Source organism: Zalophus californianus, chromosome 11, assembly GCF_009762305.2.
Source record: "Zalophus californianus isolate mZalCal1 chromosome 11, mZalCal1.pri.v2, whole genome shotgun sequence".
Taxonomy (NCBI): domain Eukaryota; kingdom Metazoa; phylum Chordata; class Mammalia; order Carnivora; family Otariidae; genus Zalophus; species Zalophus californianus.
Window position 1 is genome coordinate 71,810,233 of NC_045605.1, and position 19,031 is coordinate 71,829,263.

The 19,031-nt window shown below is 36.9% G+C and overlaps 1 protein-coding gene across 3 annotated transcripts in view; it reads right to left on the reverse strand.

Annotated features, from left to right (window-relative positions):
* Positions 1–19,031, reverse strand: part of PIK3C2A (phosphatidylinositol-4-phosphate 3-kinase catalytic subunit type 2 alpha) — a 101,795-nt gene that overhangs the window by 42,880 nt on the left and 39,884 nt on the right. For all 3 annotated transcript variants that reach the window (XM_027581321.2, XM_027581319.2, XM_027581320.2), the window contains 6 exons: positions 13,471–13,574; positions 7,617–7,774; positions 5,605–5,725; positions 4,770–4,881; positions 2,927–3,006; positions 2,734–2,797 (listed from right to left, as the gene is read on the reverse strand). In XM_027581321.2, coding sequence (XP_027437122.1) covers positions 2,734–2,797; positions 2,927–3,006; positions 4,770–4,881; positions 5,605–5,725; positions 7,617–7,774; positions 13,471–13,574 — 639 coding nt within the window. The remainder of the gene's footprint in view (positions 1–2,733; positions 2,798–2,926; positions 3,007–4,769; positions 4,882–5,604; positions 5,726–7,616; positions 7,775–13,470; positions 13,575–19,031) is intronic.

Here is a 19,031-nt window from a genome sequence, read left to right on the forward strand (position 1 = left end):
ACTTCTACGTGAATGTTTATAGCGGGATTACTCATCATAATAACTAAAAACTGTAAACTGTCAAAATGTCCATTATTTGGTGACCAGATAAACAAAATGTGGTATATCCATACAATGGAATTATTTAGCAATAAAAAAAAGTAACAAACCATGGATACACACTACAACTTATATACAACATGGACAGAGCTTAAAGACAGTATGGTATGTGGGAAAAAAATCAGATGTAAAAGATTCCATAGGGTATGATTCCATTTACATGAAATCTCCATTAAAGGCAAATCTATCAAGCTAGGAACCAGATCAGGCATTATCTGGGGGTGGGTCTGGGAATGGGGAATGACTGCAAAGTAGCAAATGGAAACTTTTGGGAGTGATGAAAATGTTCTAAAGAACTGGATTGTGGGGATAATTATACAACTCTATGCATTTACTAAAAGAAATCACAGATTTATATACATCCAATGGGTACATTTTATAGTATATAAATTATACCACAATAAAGCTATAAAAAATGTGGGTAATAAGTGATAGTCACTATTTTAAAAAATTTATTTTTTAGTCACTATTTCAGATAAGATGGTCATGAAGACATCTGTGAAAAGACATTTGAGTGTAGACCTTAATAAACTGAAGGGTAAGCCATGCAAATATCTGGGGGAAGAGCATTAAAAGTAAAGGGAACAAAGAGGCGCCTGGGTGGCTCAGTCGGTTAAGTCCGACTCCTGACTTCATCTGACTATTGACTTTGGCGCAGGTCATGATCTCAGCGTTGTGAGATCAAGCCCTGCATCTGGCTCTGCCTACTTAACATTGCTATTAAGGTGAATAAAAGTCATCACAAAGATAAAGTCCAAAATTAAGTTCTATATCTTCCACCCAAATCTGCTCTTCTGTTGGTTTCTCCCTCTCCCACCCCTCTCTCCCCCACCCACCTTCTGTAGCTAGCAAAACATCTTCCTAATTGATTTGTTTCCATTCTCTCCTCGCTTCTTCACTCTAGCTAGAACGATAGACCTTATATATACCAGGCACCCTCCTCCTCCCCTCGATAACCAGATAGCTTCTTTCTCTCCTACAGTTCTTTGCTCAAATTCATCTTCTCAATGAGGTGTTCTCTGAATAAAATGTTGAAACTGCAACATTACCCTCCTTTATTTTTCTCTGTAGTGCTTACTATCTGATGTAGCATATGTTTTGCTAGTTTTATTGTCTGTCTCATCCAACTAGAGTGTAAACTAAGAGCTGGGATTACAGTTTCATGTGCTCACTGCCATATCCTCAGCACCAACAACAGGCCTCACAATGAGGAGATATTCAGCAAATATTTATTGAAAAAATGTCTATATGCAAGAATGCATTAGTAGCTAGAAATGTGAGAGTCATCCTACACTATTTCTTCTCTTATATCTCATTACTTACAAAATTTTACCAATTTTATCTCCTAAATATTGTTAATCAGATCCCTCCTTCTTGCCTTGGCCACACTCGTTATCTTTCACTTGGACTACTATAAAAAACCTTCCTAAGTAGTCTCCCTGAAACCAGTCCTGCCAGAACTAAATCTAACTTCCAAAGTATGGCCAGAGTGATTTCAAAGCTTAAGACTAAACAAGTCACCCACCCCATTCCACCCCCTATCCTCAGCTAAAAATATCTTAAATGGCTAGAGCAGGGGTCAGTAAACCTTCTCTATAAAATAGCAAATAGTTGGGGCGCCTGGGTGGCTCAGTCGTTAAGCATCTGCCTTCGGCTCAGGTCATGATTCCAGGTCCTGGGATCAAGCCCCGCATCGGGCTCCCTGCTTGGTGGGAAGCCCGCTTCTCCCTCTCCCACTCCCACTGCTTGTGTTCCCTCTCTCACTGTGTCTCTCTCTGTCAAATAAATAAATAAAACCTTTAAAAAAATAAATAAAATAGCAAATAGTAAATTGTTTAGGTTTTGCAGAATATACAGTACCTGTCCCAACTACTCAGCTCTAGTATTAGAGCACAAATGCAGTCACAGAAAATATGTAAACTAATGGGTGTGTCTGTGTTCCAAAATCGGCCCTCTAATCTAGAGGACAGAATAAAAGTTAACATGGATTGTAAGGTGGTAACTCATATCCGGGATCTCCAGCGTCCTCTCCTAATCTTCCTGTCCCACACCGTACTCTATTACAGAAGTGCATACATTTCCACATACGTATCACACCCGTGTGCTTCTGTTCACATGCCCTTCCCAACTATCTTCTAGCTAACCCATACTGACGACTTGGCTCAGGTAAACACCCTTCTTAGAGGCTTTCCATGAACTCTCAAGTTGGAAGAAGTGCCCTTCTTTGATATCCCAAAGAACCCAATGTGTACCTCCATGCTACATTTACTATACTGTATTGAAATTTGGTTTAAATCCATCACTAGTTTTAAGTTCTTGGCAAGTGGGGACTAGGTCTTTCATTTTCATAACTCCAGCATCTAGCATATGGTATACATTCAGTTAATGCTTTTTGAATTGAACTAAAGGCTCCTCTCAGTAATGAAGCTGAAGTGAAGTGAAGTGCTGACTCAGGCAATATTGAGAATTTTGGTTAACAAGATGGGTCAGAAAAAAAGTCATCAAACATCAACATCAAGAATATAGTTTAAATCATCCTTCTAAGATATTTCCTCGAACACCACACTAATATTTAAGATAGAACAAAGACAAGAATCCTTAAGTCATCATGCCAAAATGTGAATTAAGACTTACTTCAATTTGAAGAGCCAGTTCCACTTGGTTGTGATAAGAATCTAAAAGTTCATCAACAGGGTATCTGAAATAAAGAATAGTTATTATGACTGAAGGATACTATACACAAATGATTGTTTTATTCACCAAAATAAAGTATTCACATCCAAAAGCAAAGTTTGAAAACCTGGAATTAATGCTTTAGATGCCACACCTTGTCAAGACTTCTCTATAAGGTTTTTCCATTTGATGCAGGTGTTTGTTTAAATCCACAGGTGTTTTATCATCTTCTGCCTAAAAAAACATATGTATACACACATTTTTAGCAAAAAAATAAAATCCATTCTTTGGTCTTTCTATTGCCAAATTAAATATGGTTAAGCGTATGATAAATTCTTGAAACTAAAGTGATTTTTCAGAACAGAGGCTAAAATATTATCAGAATTAAATACTAGGGCGCCTGGGTGGCTCAAATGGTTAAGCATCTGCCTTCGGTTCAGGTCATGATCCCAGAGTCCTGGGATCGAGTCCCGCACTGGGCTCCCTGCTCAGCGGGGAGCCTGCTTCTCCCTCTGCTTCTCTCTCTGTTTCTCATGAATAAATAAATAAAATCTTTAAAAAAAAAAAGAATACTATTTATAACTGAGGAAAAAAAATCAATATTCTGAAAAATTTTATAAGTAAAAAAAAAATGCTTTTGTCTAGTTTCTGATATATAAGTAGCTCCCAAAGTAATAACTACTTCTGTTCTATAAGGAAAGAAGAGAGAGCTTTAAAAAACAAAACAATTTTTATTTTTTAAAAAAATTTTACTTATTTGAGAGGAAGAGAGCGCACAGCTGGGGGAGAGGCAGAGGGAGAGGGAGAAACAGACTCCTCATTGAGCAGGGTGCCTGATGTGGGGCTCGATCCCAGGACCCTGGGATCATGACCTGAGCTGAACGCAGCTGCTTAACCGACTGAGCCACCCAGGCGTTCCAAATCAAAACACTTTTAAAGATGGCTGGCAGCCAAATGAAAATGATGGTGAGGTTGGAGCAGATGGGGAAGAGATCACCTGAATGTCTGCATTATTTTTCTAATGATAATCAACTGTCCCCCAACCTTACCCCCAATAAACAAGGTACCAGTCTCTTCTACCATACTTAGTATGTAAATATATTCAAAAACATCATTCCTTAAGAAACTGAAGTCACTAAAGATGTACTGAATTTCATGAAATAGTTTTCACCCAAGTGAAATAAATTCTATGAAACATAGGAGCAAAACCTAAGAAAATAAAGTAGAAATGACTGCTATTTTTCCATCCAAGTTCTACCAAATGAAGAATAAAGATTAAAATTTATCAAGCGTTCATACAGTAATAAAACAGCCTAATTTCCTGCATTCTAATTTAACTTCAAAAGAAAGTACTGTATTTTAATTTTTTTTAAGATTTTATTTTATTTATTTGAGACAGAGAGATAGCACAAGAGGGGGTAGGGTGAGAGGGAGAAGCAGACTCCCTGCCGAGCAGGGAGCCCGAAACAGGACTCCATCCCAGGACTCCGGGATCGTGACCCGAGCCAAAGGCAGTCGCTTAACCAACTGAGCCACCCAGGCGCCTGAAAGTACTGTGTTTTAAAAAGAGAAGTAGTTTTCATTTGGTGCAGAATGTATTTTTCTCAGTTTGATGCAAAAGTCAACGTGGATCTTTTCTTCCCCCAAACCATATTTAGTATTCAAAATCTTTCCTCCTTCCTCATTTCTCTTCGACCCCAATGTTTTCATTCTCGTAAAATGAAAATGTAAAACCATTACAATTAACTTTTATTGCCTCCACTTTGATTTTCAAATATGCCTCCAGCTCAGAGTAGTATGTTACCTAAGACTCCATGATTGAAAAGCTCCTCCCATCTGTTTTAAAACCCTTGTTGTGGATAGAATTAGTTCATCATTCCAATCCATTCACCAGTCCAACCCAGATATCTTAGAGAATGTACAAACTGCAAATTGGCTAATTAGCAGAATTACTCAGATTCAACCAAATGCAAATCAGTTATAAGGTACATACTTACTGTTCGGGCCAGATTTTGGCACATTGCGCTGAAGGTCAAAAGTTGTAGTTTAATCTCTGTGTCCCATTTTCGGCAGTTTTGAATATATTCATGACTTCCAAGGCAATGGTTACTATTAAAATATATTAATTATTCATCAATGTTATTCTCAAACTAGAAATTAGAGGTAAGAGTAAAATATAACTTGTATCTGCATCAGAAATTGAAGAGAATGGTAAAATGTAGAGATAGTTTTTTAACCAAGTGTGGGCACTTAAATAAAAGAATAATTCTACATGAGAAGAGTCACAGCACAGAAAAAAGAAGATGAAGATGAAAAAGAAAATAAGAAAAATAAAGGCAGGGCATTTTAAGTAACCTAAAATAATGAAATCCGTAAAATAACTAGACTAAAAGCTAGATGCAATAAATTATCTGGTTCAGAAAAAAATTATAATGATTATTTCAAGCAATTAAAAGGAAGTCACAGCTGACCAGTGTGAAAAGTACTAGTACATGCTACAAAAGGAAAATAGTCTATAATGATGTGACTATCAACTCTTAGCAGAAAGAAAAAAGCCATTAAATTCACTTATCAACCAATTACCCACCATTCTTCCCATTTAAGACTAAGCTTAAAGGCAATACCATGTCTTATTTATGTCTGATAACCCTTCACTGTCTTAAACACATCTTAAAACAAAGTATATCTCAGTATAAGCTTACTGATCCAATGAATCAATTTAGTAGGACCCAACGTAGTCTTAGATTACAAATTTAACTTGAAATTTTTCTCATTTAACTCCTTAAAATTAAATTTCCAAAGATGTTGCTTAGTAGTTAAATGAATACTTACTTCTGCAGCACTTCCTCTTGACCACAAACTTTCAGAACATAGCTGCCAACATCTACTTGATTCAAGTCATCATGTACCCAGCAAAGGGCTTGCATTATAATGATTTCTACAGTAGAACTCACTGTAAAAGAGGCATCATTTTCATTTTGCTCATTTCACTCTATACACTTTATTGAGAATGTAATTCTTATCATTTAAGAGCGTACTATACAACAGAAATATAATGTAGGTCACATATAGCATTTAAGATTTTCTACTAGCCAGATTAAAAACGTAAAAAGAAACAGGTGAAGCTAATTTCAACATGTTTTATTTAACCTAATAAATCCAAAATGTCACTGCAACATATAACCAGCATTTTAAAATTACCAATGACACATCTTATTTCTTTTCAAATTGGGTCCTTGAAATCCACTGTGTATTTTACACATACAGCACATCTCACTCTATATTAGCCACATTTCGAGTACTCAATAGCCACGTTGGGCTAGTGGTTAACTGTATTAGATAGGGCAGATCTAAGCTAAGAAAGCCACCTCCCTATTACAGACTCCTCCAAAAAGGTTGACATTTAGCAGTATCTAGCAAAGGATGATTTAAACCAAATCATAAGGAAAAAAAAATCACCATTTTAAATGTTTGACATGTTCCTGATAAATTTTCCAATGAAGAATAAAAATACAGCAAGTAGGAAGTATTGTTCAATTATCATTCTTGACAATAGCTGGATCCTAAGATTACAACACATTTAGAAAACTTAAAGTAACCTTTTAAAGTAATCTATTTCGTACTTAGAGCTCCTATGTTCAATTTAGAAGACAATTACTAAGTTCAGACTTCATGAAAATCAACAGATTGGCAGAAAAGGCCATAAAATATCCAATGCAATGGGTACATTTCTGAACAGTCAACTGTATGGTAACATTTATCATTTGGACACACTTCTGCCATAATATGGTTAAGTTTCTTAACAGATATATACATTGTAAATGTACACATTTATGAAGAACTGAACAACAGGCATTTTGAGATATTTTCTCGAAAAGTAGTATCTTGATACATCAAGTCAAAATTTGATACAAATTAAAACATCTGTCATTAATGCTTACTATTTCTATCAAGGGGCCTATTGACCTTTCTTTACTTCAATTTTAGTAGTAATTCTTACAACATATGGGTTTTAAATAATTCCCCAAATCAAAATTTAAAGTATGCTTTATAAGAATAGTTCTTCCTTTAGAAACTAAAAGAATGATTGTTATATAGTTGGCTAACATTTTTGTTTCAGATTCCTATTTTTTTCAAAGAGCCTTGAAAAGTGCAAAGCTACAAGAAAGTATCCAAATATTGGACATATTCCTAGTCATGACCATTACAGAAAAAAAATGACATCATTTTTAGGCCAAAGTACTGTAGAAATAGAGGCTCTTATTCTACTGTTGGAATCTCATTAAAACAATATATGTCATGAAACTCAATAAACTATGACAAAAAATTTCCTACAGACTTTAGGATACATTTCTAGAAAGGATATCCACACCAAATTTGGGAGAGAGAGTTAGAACCAAAGGAGAATTATCTTCTTAGAGGAGCTTAGCAAGATACCTGGAATTTCAATTTCACTGACAGCTCTTTATAAACAAGCATTCTTTTTGCCATAAAATGAAAAAAAAAAAAAAAGAATTGGACTATAATTAGCCTTTCAATCTCATGCTTTGGGACCTTGGCCAAGGGCCACCAATTAATCAAAATTACTCAGCATTTTTCAGAGAAATATGCAGTAATAAAGGTAAACTATTTTCCCACTAGTCCTAACCAGAAAATTATCCAAATGAATGCCAATTTTTTGAAAAGGGTAACTTATGAATGTTAAGTATTTAACCACACACACAACACAAAATTTTTAAAAAGGATACCTAATGGTAACAGGGTCAAGAATGATTAAAATTAACATTTTAAACATTTCTCCCTAATCAGAGCAAAACAAGATGGTTGGGAAACTATAAACCTACCATCACATGTAAAAGTAACTGGCAGTTGAAATCCTTCAATTTCAATGGAGACCTTCACGCTAGCATTTTCTCCACATATGTTTCTTTGTACTGTAACTGGACTTAACAAATAGCCTGGATTTGTGCAGTGATTAGTATATGGAAAGTTGGTCTTCAATCTGTTCACAAGAAAGAATAAAAAAAATTTTTTAAAGCTGCATTTGAGAGCCCTAAACAAAACTTTGCATGCTTATAGCCATTCAATTCTGTGTCTTTGTTCAATTCTAGAGCAGCTCTTGAGAACTGTAATGAATGGACCCCAGTCAAACTCCAAATACCAGCATTTGCCTTTTATTTATTTATTTATTAAGATTTTTATTTATTTGATAGAGAGAGACACAGGGAGAGAGGGAACACAAGCAGAGGGAGTGGGAGAGGGAGAAGCAGGCTTCCCACTGAGCAGGGAACCCAATGCAGGGCTCAGTCCCAGGACCCTGGGATCACGACCTGAGCCGAAGGCAGACGCTTAACGACTGAGCCACCCAGGCGCCCCAGCATTTGCCTTTTAGATAAAAGGAATCCAAGAAAAGAGATTAAGTACTGCCAGGATATCTGTGGTAACATTATCAACATTAACCAGGCATACACTGGATACAAGGCATTAAATGAGGTTTTCTGCTTCAGATTTTTTGGCTATACAGTATAATTATAAAAAATGTATACTTTTAATGAATCCACTGAGAATATAAGCAAAGTAACCTTCAACTGCAATTGTGAGAGAGATAAAAAGTTTGTTGTCTTTTAAAAATCTTTTTCTTAGAGCCTTTCCCCTACATTTTGGGGGCAGAGGGTTGTTAAGACAACGATAAAAAATCATTATCAGTTTTTACAGTGCTATAGGCCTTTTTTGTCTCAAAGTGATTCTAAAACTTAGGGAATGGCAAGAATTGCCTTGAAGGTATTCATAGGAACAACATAGTTGGTAAACTGAAATACAGGAGTACGGTATATATGGCTCTTCTCCAGACAACACTTCTGTTATCAGAAAACAAAGGAAAATTTGATGCCTTATTTAAACTTGTAGCCTTCCGGGCGCCTGGGTGGCTCAGATGGTTAAGCGTCTGCCTTCGGCTCAGGTCATGATCCCAGGGTCCTGGGATCGAGTCCCGCATCAGGCTCCCTGCTCCTTGGGAGCCTGCTTCTCCCTCTGCTTCTCTCTCTCTCTCTCTCCCTCTGTCTCTCATGAATGGATAAATAAAATCTTTAAAAATAAATAAATAAATAAACTTGTAGCCTTCCTTTAACTGACTTTTTTTCTGGAGGTTAGAAGACAAGATCAAATCCTCCTATTTGCTTTTCATAGGAATATAAATGGAGGGGCGCCTGGGTGGCTCAGTTGGTTAAGCGACTGCCTTCGGCTCAGGTCATGATCCTGGAGTCCCGGGATCGAGTCCCGCATCGGGCTCCCTGCTCAGCAGGGAGTCTGCTTCTCCCTCTGACCCTCTTCCCTCTCGTGCTCTCTCTCATTCTCCGTCTCTCAAATAAATAAAATCTTTAAAAAAAAAAAGGAATATAAATGGAATGAATGCTTGAAGTATTGTGTATTTGCTTCTACAGAGATTAAAATAATCAAGTCATAGGAATAGAATAAAATAGTTTGAGTTGACAAAAAAGAAAAGGATCAGGAGAGGGATACCTGGGGGCTCAGCTGGTTAAGTGTGTGACTTTTGGTTTCAGCTCAGGTCATGATCTCAGGGTCCTGAGATTAAGCCCCTCTACTGGCTCCATGCTGAGCATGGAGTGTGCTTGAGATTCTTTCCCCCATCCTATCCCTCCCCCTTTATTCTTCCCCCTGCTTGAGCTCGCTCTCTCTCTAAAATAAATAAAATCTCGGGACACCTGGGTGGCTCAGTCAGTTAAGTGTCTGCCTTCAGCTCAGGTCATGATCCCAGGGTCCTGGGATTGAGCCCCTCATCGGGCTCCCTCTCTCCCCTGCTCGTGTTCTAGCTCTCGCTATCTCTCTCTCAAATAAATAAATAAAATCTTTAAAAAAAAAAAAAAAAAAAAACCTGCTGGGGCCCCTGGGTGGCTCAGTTGGTTAAGTGTCTGACTTTTGGTTTCAGCTCAGGTCATGATCTCAAGAGTCCTGAGACTGAGCCCCTCGACTGGCTCCATGCTGAGCATGGAGGGTGCTTGAGCGCTCTTTCTAAAGTAAATAAGATTTTGGGATGCCTGGGTGGCTCAGTCAGTTAAGTGTTTGCCTTCAGCTCGGGTCATGATCTCAGGGTCCTGGGATCAAGCCCCATATTGGGCTTCCTGCTCAGGGGGAGCCTGCTTCCCCCTCTCCTTCTGGCCCTCCCCACCGCTTGTTTCTCTCTCTCTCTTTTGCTCTCTCAAATAAGTAAAAATCTTAAGAAAAAAACTAATATAAGTAATAAGCTTACATTGATATTGGAAATGCAACTTTATACATGGACACAGTATCTTCAGATATTTGATTGTTTTCAAACTTACCCCTCCATAACATAATACCAAGACCTTCATTGGACCTTGCCTAAGATTCTTGTTTCTTATTTACTAGGTATTCTCTTGTTTTCTACAGTATAAAACAGATGCTCATAGCAAATCACATAATTAATCCATGAAATATTAGAGAATTTTGTCTATATCTAAGCAAGATTTCAAGTTTCAGAAATCCTTAAAGATAATGAAAGGATAATCAGAAATTCCTAATAGCTCAGAAAAATAGCTCAAGAATTTAATTAGACAAAATTTCAGTGATAAAAGTTATATTCAATGAATTTGATTTGGTAGGGGGGAACCCTTCATTTCCTTTCCTTAAAGTGAGTCCTTTTTTGAATACATGCCCCCCAGTGTTTATAGCAGCATTATCTATAATAGCCAAATTATAGAAACAGCTCGTGTCCACTGATACTTATATGTGTGTATGTATGTGTGTGTGTGTGTGTGTGTGTGTGTGTGTGTGTAAAACGGAATATATAATGGAATATTACTCAGCCATAACAAAGAATGAAAGCTTGCCATTTGCAATGACATGGATGGAGCTGGAGAGTACTATGCTTAGAGAAATAAGTCAGAAAAAGACAAATACCATGATTTCACTCATATGTGGAATTTAAGAAACAAATAAATGAGTCAAGGGGGGAGGTGAAGAGAGAAAGGCAAACCAAAATACAGACTCTTTTTTTCTTTATGTAGGTTCCATGCCCAGCATGAAGCCCAGCGTGGAGTTTGAACTCATGACCCTGAGATCCAGACCTAAGCTGAGATCATGTCAGACCCTTAACTGACTAAGCCACCCATGTGCCCCCAAGAAACAGACTCTTAACTATACAAAGTGATGGTTACTAAGAGGAGGTGGGTGAGGGAATGGGTTAAATAGGCGATGGGAATTAAGGAGTGCACGTATCGTGATGAGCACAGGTGATACATGCAAGTGTTGAATCACTATATTGTACACCTGAAACGAATATTGTACCTATATGTTAACTAACAGGAATTTATTTTTTTAAAGATTTTATTTATTTATTTGACAGAGAGAGACACAGCAAGAGAGGAAACACAAGCAGGGAAATGGGAGAGGGAGAAGCAGGCTTCCCGCTGAGCAGGGAGCCCGATTTGGGGCTCAATCCCAGGACCCTGGGATCATGACCTGAGCTGAAGGCAGATGCTTTAATGACTGAGCCACCCAGGCACCTCCATTTTAGTCCTTTAAACTAAGAGACTCTTGAGATCACTAATCCAACTCCCTAAGTTCACACAAGAAAAAAAAATGTCTCAGAGTCTGTTATACAAGTAATCTTAATTATAAACAAATATCCTGACAAATCTTTCATAGCTGAGTTAAAATGACTAAATGAATCATTTTAGGAGATTTCAAAAAGTAAGGAGTTTAAGGAGTAAGAGTGTAAATTCCAGTGCAGAAATGGCCATACTGGAAAAAAAAGAGCCATTAATTTCTTCAAGGGACACCTCCTGACCCCAATCTCCAAAGTCACACGGGAAGAAGAGAGGAGCCTAGAACATGGCTTCAAAAACACCTCTGTTTCTTCTCTGAAATATTTGTTGCAATCACTCTCTACTAATGGAAATAAAATTACAAAAAGACATTCTCTCCTTAGTTCATCTGGGGTTTCAGATTACATAAGCCATTGTGTGTGCGCATAAATAAAAATAATCATTTTAGCTTAGTGGCAGAGTCTGTAAATAACTCTAAGATTCAAATGGGGAGAAAAGGTAGATCTCAGCCTAATTTCTCCATCGGCAAAGCTTAAATGCCATAGTCACTCAACACAGTCTAACCGAAAGCATACAGGGCTTATTTAGTGAGAAAACTGAAGGAACTAGATAAACACATAACAGATTACTTCCAAACAATTAAGGCAAAAGAGTATTTCCAAATTATTAAACACACACACACAGTATAATCACATGAAGGCATAGGTAATTTAAAATACACGTAATTTGAATACTAAGTCACCTAAATGTCTCTTCTATCTTAAATGCCTGCTGAAAAACAGGATTTTATAAATCCAGTTAAGAGTAACGTTTGCAGGGAAAAAAAAGTGGCTCTACTGATATTTTTCTTCTTTTTCTCCCCTAAGGTATTCTGAAGAAAAGAAATGCTGGTTAAGAGGTAACAAAGACAGAATTTTAATGAAATACTACCAATAGTCTAGAAAATCTAGTTAATAAGCTCCTCAAACATTAAAATGATGCATATACTCAAAAATGATTTGGGAACCCCAAACTCTGTGTTGCTTAAAGCAGACCACACTGAGGAAAATACTGAATTCAGAATAAATCCCTCAGTGGTGATATACTTTCTTTTGATAATAGATTTCAACCCCTTGGCCATAATGTTTGTTATTCCACTCTTTCCTTCCGTGGGATTTTTGTATCTGGTGCGGGCTAAGAGGACTCCCTTTCCTCTCTGATAGCAAGACCATTAGAATATGAAGTCTAAGCTATCATTGGCTATATTCCCTGCCTTCAAAACCCCATCTGCAGTAGTCAAAAATGAAGCCAACACGCAGGAAGGAAGGGCAGGAAGAAGGAAAGGATGAAAATGGGAAAGGGGAATCCAAAGGGAGGAGGGATCAATTCAAGTGTGTGAATTCCAAGATCCTGCTGTCACTGAGTTCTGCTCCATCCTTCCTCTTTCTGCTATAGGGGTTTATGAATCAATATATGACTGTTCTTGATTTAAGCTAGTTTAAGATGGGTTTCTAGCACTCACAACAGAAGTCCTGACTAATACAGTGATATAATGGAAAGAAAACACACTGACTCAGAAGCAAAGGAGACCTGGCTTTTTACGCTGCTGGCTAGCTGAGTAAATTTTAGTAGGTAACTTCTCTGAGTCTCAGTTTCCTCATCTATAACAAGTATTAGACATATTTAAGATAAAAAGAATATTTTAGAAATACATTTTTCTAACCTTCAGAAAATGTATTTGCTCCTGTATCTCCTAAAGCATCTCTTAAAGGAGGACAGTATTTTCAATGTCAGGAAGTTTACAGAAAATTGTCTCCCTAAAACAAAAACAGGCATTTTCTAAGTGTACCAAAACTTATATATGTTTAAGTCATGTTTTCAATGGTTAATAGTGAAATTAACTGTCTGACCTCAATTTTTTCTTCTAAATACTCACAAACTAAACAGGTAAAGATACAGGTTCAACTGCAGTTGGTGTTAATGTGTTAATTAATGGTCTCGAAATTTTAGCCACAGGGAAAACAATTAAAATTTAAAAAATTTTAGAATTATTAGTATTAAGCTTGTTTTCAAGTTAACTTTTTCAAAGGGAGTATTTAATAATAAAATCTTTAATTTATAAAGAAAAGTTCCTTACTTTGTAATGGACTGACAAAAAGCTGCCACTTCCTCATTCTGTACTTCAATTTCTTGTAGAAGAGAACTTCCAGTTGACAAACTACTGGTCCCATTTGGGTCTTTCTGTAACCAAAAAGATGTTTTTATTTTAAAAGTAAAAGATCCCCAAATGCTAAATAGAAGCACAGCACAAACCCATTTTCACAAAAGTATGTACAAAGATATGGAGAGAAAATAAATCATATCAATAACAAAGTTTTATATTATAGATTTCTATCTTTGTAAAAGTAATACCAGCTAAGCCTTGAAGTTCATTGGTTTTACTTGCTCAAAAGTAGAAGTAGGCTATACTCTGTATTGGTCAACAAGAATGGAATGCTAAAGGTATTTCCATTCAAAATCTTCCCCAAATAAATGCTTCAGAAAGTCAACAGCTGAATAAAATTAAAGGACTACACTGTTTTAAGAAAGTGGAAAGATCAGGCCCATTTGGGACTCCTCTAGTAACCAGGAGTTCTATTTTTTTCAACTTTGGCCTCAAATTCCAAGAAAGCAGCTGGTTCTTTATGTAAGAGAATGAGCTTTAGGAGTTAGCAGGCATTTTCCATGTTAATAAAGTTATGCAAACATCCTGACAGTCCTTTAAAAGTTTATGTCTGATCAAACTCTGTGAGCAATGCTTTAATGAGATAAATTCACTACCCAACAGAGCCAAACAGCAGAGTCCATTTGGAAGTGTCTTTTTAAAAAAAGATTTTATTTATTGAAAGAGAGTGCACGTGCAAGTGCCTGAGTGGGGAGGCGCCGGGAGTGGAGGTGGGGGCCGCAGTGGGAGCAGAGGAGGAGGGAGAGGAAGGGGGAAAGAATGGTAAACGGACTCCATGCTGAATGCAGAGCCCAACACAGGGCTGGATCTCACAACCCTGAGGTCACAACCTGAGCTGAAACCAAGAGATGCTTAATGGACTGGGCCACCCAAGGCACCCCCATTTAGAGGTGTTTTGACTTATTACATAAAAATACTTAGTCTGACACAAATTTCAAATGTGAATTTCCTTTGAAATTAAATTGAAAATTAAATTAAAATTGGAATATTCTCAATTCAAAATTAAGTGAATGAGAATACAGTACATACATTTCAAGAATTCTAATGGAGTTCAATGACCATGGCACACAAAAAGACCTTGTCAGAAAAATTACTGAAAATTTAGGGCAACAATTCCTTTATGAATTTCCTTCTTTTAAAATGTGTCAGAGCCCTTTCTCCTAGAATGTGATATGCACATTTAAGGGGAGAAAAAAAAAACAACACACACGAAACAAGCCGTGAGTTCTAGAAAATCACAACTAAAAATAACACAGCTCATGGGAAAAAACAGAGTTAAGGCAAACTATTCAAAATCAGCGAAACTTTGTAATCAAAGCCTCGACTAAAGTAACAGGTCCTTATAAAAATACCACTTGAATTTGCACTTAGCATCATGGTCTTAAATCCTCTGAAGCCTTAAACCCTGGAACTCCTGCTGCCTCGTTTGTGATATGGATTCTTGAGGGCATCTGCTTCTAGTCAAGACCAATTTCAGTGAGGTTAAAAATATAATCTAGGAACTTCACGAAAGTTCTTAAAGCAAAGAGAAAGGTCTTCACACTTTCTTTGTCTGCACTTACTGCTTCACCAGAGAGCTTAACACTGTGGAATATGGAGTTGTTCTTGAAGCCATTCATTCAACCACCGCCTTCACTAAAAGACAACACTTCTGCAGGATTTCCAATGTTTTCCTTAATATTTTCTCATATTACTAAGGCTTTCTCTTTAATTGTGAGAAACTTTGTTCTTGATTGTTTTAAAATGTTACATGCTGTAAAGATGTTTGAACTAATGCCACTTCTCATTTTACTGACATCAAGCCAATATTTACCAATTATGTAAGTTAATTTGTGTTACAGAAACGAGCACTGTAGCAAATAAACCATACAACCCTGAAAATGGGATTTGATATTTCTATAAATTCTCTGGTCTGACATATCAAGTTTGCCATAATCTAATCCAACTGCATTTCCCAGAATTTACCAAATGATTTCTATGTTCCAATTAGCTTAAATCATATCCTGTTCCTATAAAACACAAACTGAAATATCCTGCCTCTGAATCTTTTAGTCTTCAATGCCTTCCTCCTAACCTGCCCTCACAACCCAAGTCAAAATGTTATTTTTTAAGGCCCAACAAAATGCTACTTCATCTGCAGTGTCCTTTATTACTCAGTATGAAACAATTCTCCCCTCCTACCACTTCTAAGTACTTAGTCTGAACCAAACACCATATCATCACATTGTTTTATATTTGTCGTAATGTGAAAGCCCTTTGAAGATAATCTAATTTTATTGAATGTTACATTCTTGTAGAATTTTATATCTAGTTCAGAAGACACCCAATCATTGGTTCAATTTGGGAACAGGAGAATAGAGTTATTAATAACTATAGTTTTAATTTTATAAGACAAAAAGTTATGGGGATGGACGGTAGTGATGGTTGTACAACAATGTGAATGTATTTAATACCACTGAGCTGGTACACTTAAAAATGGTTAAGATGGTAAATTTGGTTTGTGTATTTTACCACCACCACCCCCAAATCTAGCAACTACTGGGCATTTATTACATGTCAAGCCCTGCTATAAGAAATTTACAAGTATGTATGTTTTATTTCTCAGAAACCTCTAGTAGGTAGATATTATAATCCCCATTTTACAGATTAAAAAATGAGGCACAGAGAAATTAATTAATTGACACAAGGTCACATAGCTAATATAATCAGAGTTAAGATTTCAAACCAGACAGCCTAGCTTCAGAATCACATGTTTAATCACTCTGCCATTCTAACTTCTCAAAAAAGTCTCCCTAAAAAAACTTAAAACACAATGAGAAAAACAACACTATGACCTTTGCAGGAAGCAATGCTATAGAAAACTTGTATTTTTGTTTAACCCAATAATCACCTTTCCTTAATTCTTTTTCATGTTTTACTGATAAACAGGTTTTGAATCTCCTTAGTGGCATTTACAGATTTTTTTTTTTTAACCAAAAAAACTATTATTCAGAGTGCCTTTCATGAATTAGGTCTTTCCTTTCAAGAAGGTTATAGATCATAGATCACACAGATCATTTAATTTCTGCAATTTTCTATATGTTTCAACTGACAGTGACAGAAATAGACAATAACTAATTCTCTAGTCATACATCAAGATAAAAACAACACCTGAAAAGTTCTGTTTTTATTTTGTTTTTACAAAGTAAAAAACAGTTGAGTTGCCAATGTGTCATCTTATACAATAACATTAGGTTTTTTGTTTTTCTTCTTTTTTTTTTTTTTTACATTTTACACTTTAGGGGTGCCTGGGTGGCTCAGTTGTTAAGCGTCTGCCTTCAGCTCATGATCCCGGCATCCTGGGATCGAGTCCCACATCGGGCTCCTTGCTCCGCGGGAAGCCTGCTTCTCCCTCTCCCACTCCCCCTGCTTGTGTTCCCTCTCTCTCGTCTCTGTCAAATAAATAAACCTTAAAAAAAAAAAAAAATTTTTTTTTTTTCCACTTTACACCTATTCTCTCAACTCTTGGTCCCAATCCCTCCCTTAAATTCCACTCAAACAATCGAGGCATCAAATCATCTCCTTTCTCCATTGATTTTGCACAAACCTTTATGTAGCATTCAAGGCTTTCTATTTTGTACTGCAATTATATGCACACACATGGTGTCTCTCCCTTCCAACCCAAGTTCTTTAAGGATTAGGTCTGTGAATGATTAATCTGTAACCCATACATTGTATCCTCAAATATTTTTCAACCGATGAAAGAGACAAATAAAAAATTGCTAATGCTGTTATCTAATATATATAACAAAGAAAGAAGTCTGTGGGGGGAAGACAGTGAGGTTTCTAGTAAATATTTTAGGTTTGTAAATTCATGTAGTTGTTAGGTTACCATCTAGAAGTATTCTATTCCAGAGCTAAATGCATAGATTTGAAGATCATTTAATTTCTGCAATTTTCTACTGGGAAATTTCTCTCTGCTAATGGCTGGAGGCATCCATTAAGATCAATGAGAGAGCCATATCCCATATATACACATATGTAAAGAAATTTACTATAAGACATTGGCTCCTGTGATTATAGAGGCTGACAGGCTTCAAGATCTGTCAGCTGGCAAGCTGGAGACCCCGGAGACAATGGTATAGTTCCCATCTTAGTCCAGTAGGCTCAAGACCCGGGAAGAGCTGATGTTTCAGTTGGAGTCCAAAGGCAAGGAAAAAAAAAAAAAAAAAAAAACCATGTTCCAGCTCAAAGGCAGCTAGGCTGGAGGAATTTCCCCTCATTAGAAGTAGGGTCAGCTGCTGTGTTCTATTCAGGCACTGAACTGTTTGGATGAGGTCCACCCACATTAGGGAGGGCAATCTGCCTTTACTCATTCTATGGATTCAAATATTAATCTCATCCAGAAACACCCTTACAGACAAACCCACATTAATGTTTGACCAAATGTCTGAGCACCCCAAGGCACAATCAAATGGACACATAAAATTAACCATCAGAGCCTCTCAACCACAGAGAACGAAGGAATCAAATCATTGCAGGAGTGCAGACCAGTAGCTTTCAAACTATCTTGGAGACTCAAAGCACCAACCAAGAGAGCACAGGTAAGAAACGTTAAAGACAACTAGAACAAAACCTTGGAGAAATGCCTATGTTTAGAAGCTAGACAAAGGAAAAGGAGTCAAAGATTACAGGAGGGAAACTAGGAAGTAGATTTAACTAGGGCCACAGAAGAGAAATTTCAAGGAAAGGATGTAGTCAACTGTTGCAAATGAAGCAAAAGAGCTGGACAGTGAATATGGTCACTAGATTAGCAATCAGTATTCATACCGGAAACAAGTTTCTGCAATATGATGAAAACAGAAGAGGATGGTGAGAGACTGGAAAGGCAGTAACTACAAATTCCTCTTTAAAGAGTAATGGTAGAAAATACTCTGGGGAGACAAGAACAAGAAAATAAGTGAAAGAGCTGTTTCGAAAAAGTGAAGGAATAGCTCTTCCATCCAAACCAGAAGGAGAAGAGGCAAATCTGAGGTGGGAAAGTGCCTACAAAAAACGGTCTTAACCTCAGTAGTAAAAAAAAAAAAAAAAAAAAAAAAAAAAAAAGGTAGTAAGGTCATCCACCAGAGAAGGTGGAAAGGGTGGATTAAGGATAGTGATGAAGGTTTGAAATAATTCACAAAACTCTACCAGTATATACTTTGTAAAGCATTTTTTTTAAAGATTTTCTTTATTTGGCAGAGAGAGAGGAGAGCATAAGCAGTGGGAAGAGCAGAGGGAGAGGAGAAACAGGCCCCCTGTTGAGCAGGGAACCTGATGCGGGGCTTGATCCCAGGACCCTGAGATCATGACCTGAGCCAAAGGTAGATGCTTAATGACTGAGCCACCCAGGTACCCCAAGCAGTAAAGAATATGGGAAAGCTTTACACCTATAGATGCAAGGTTCATGCCATACTTTCCCAGAAATTAGACTGAGCACAATACAAATTTTCAAT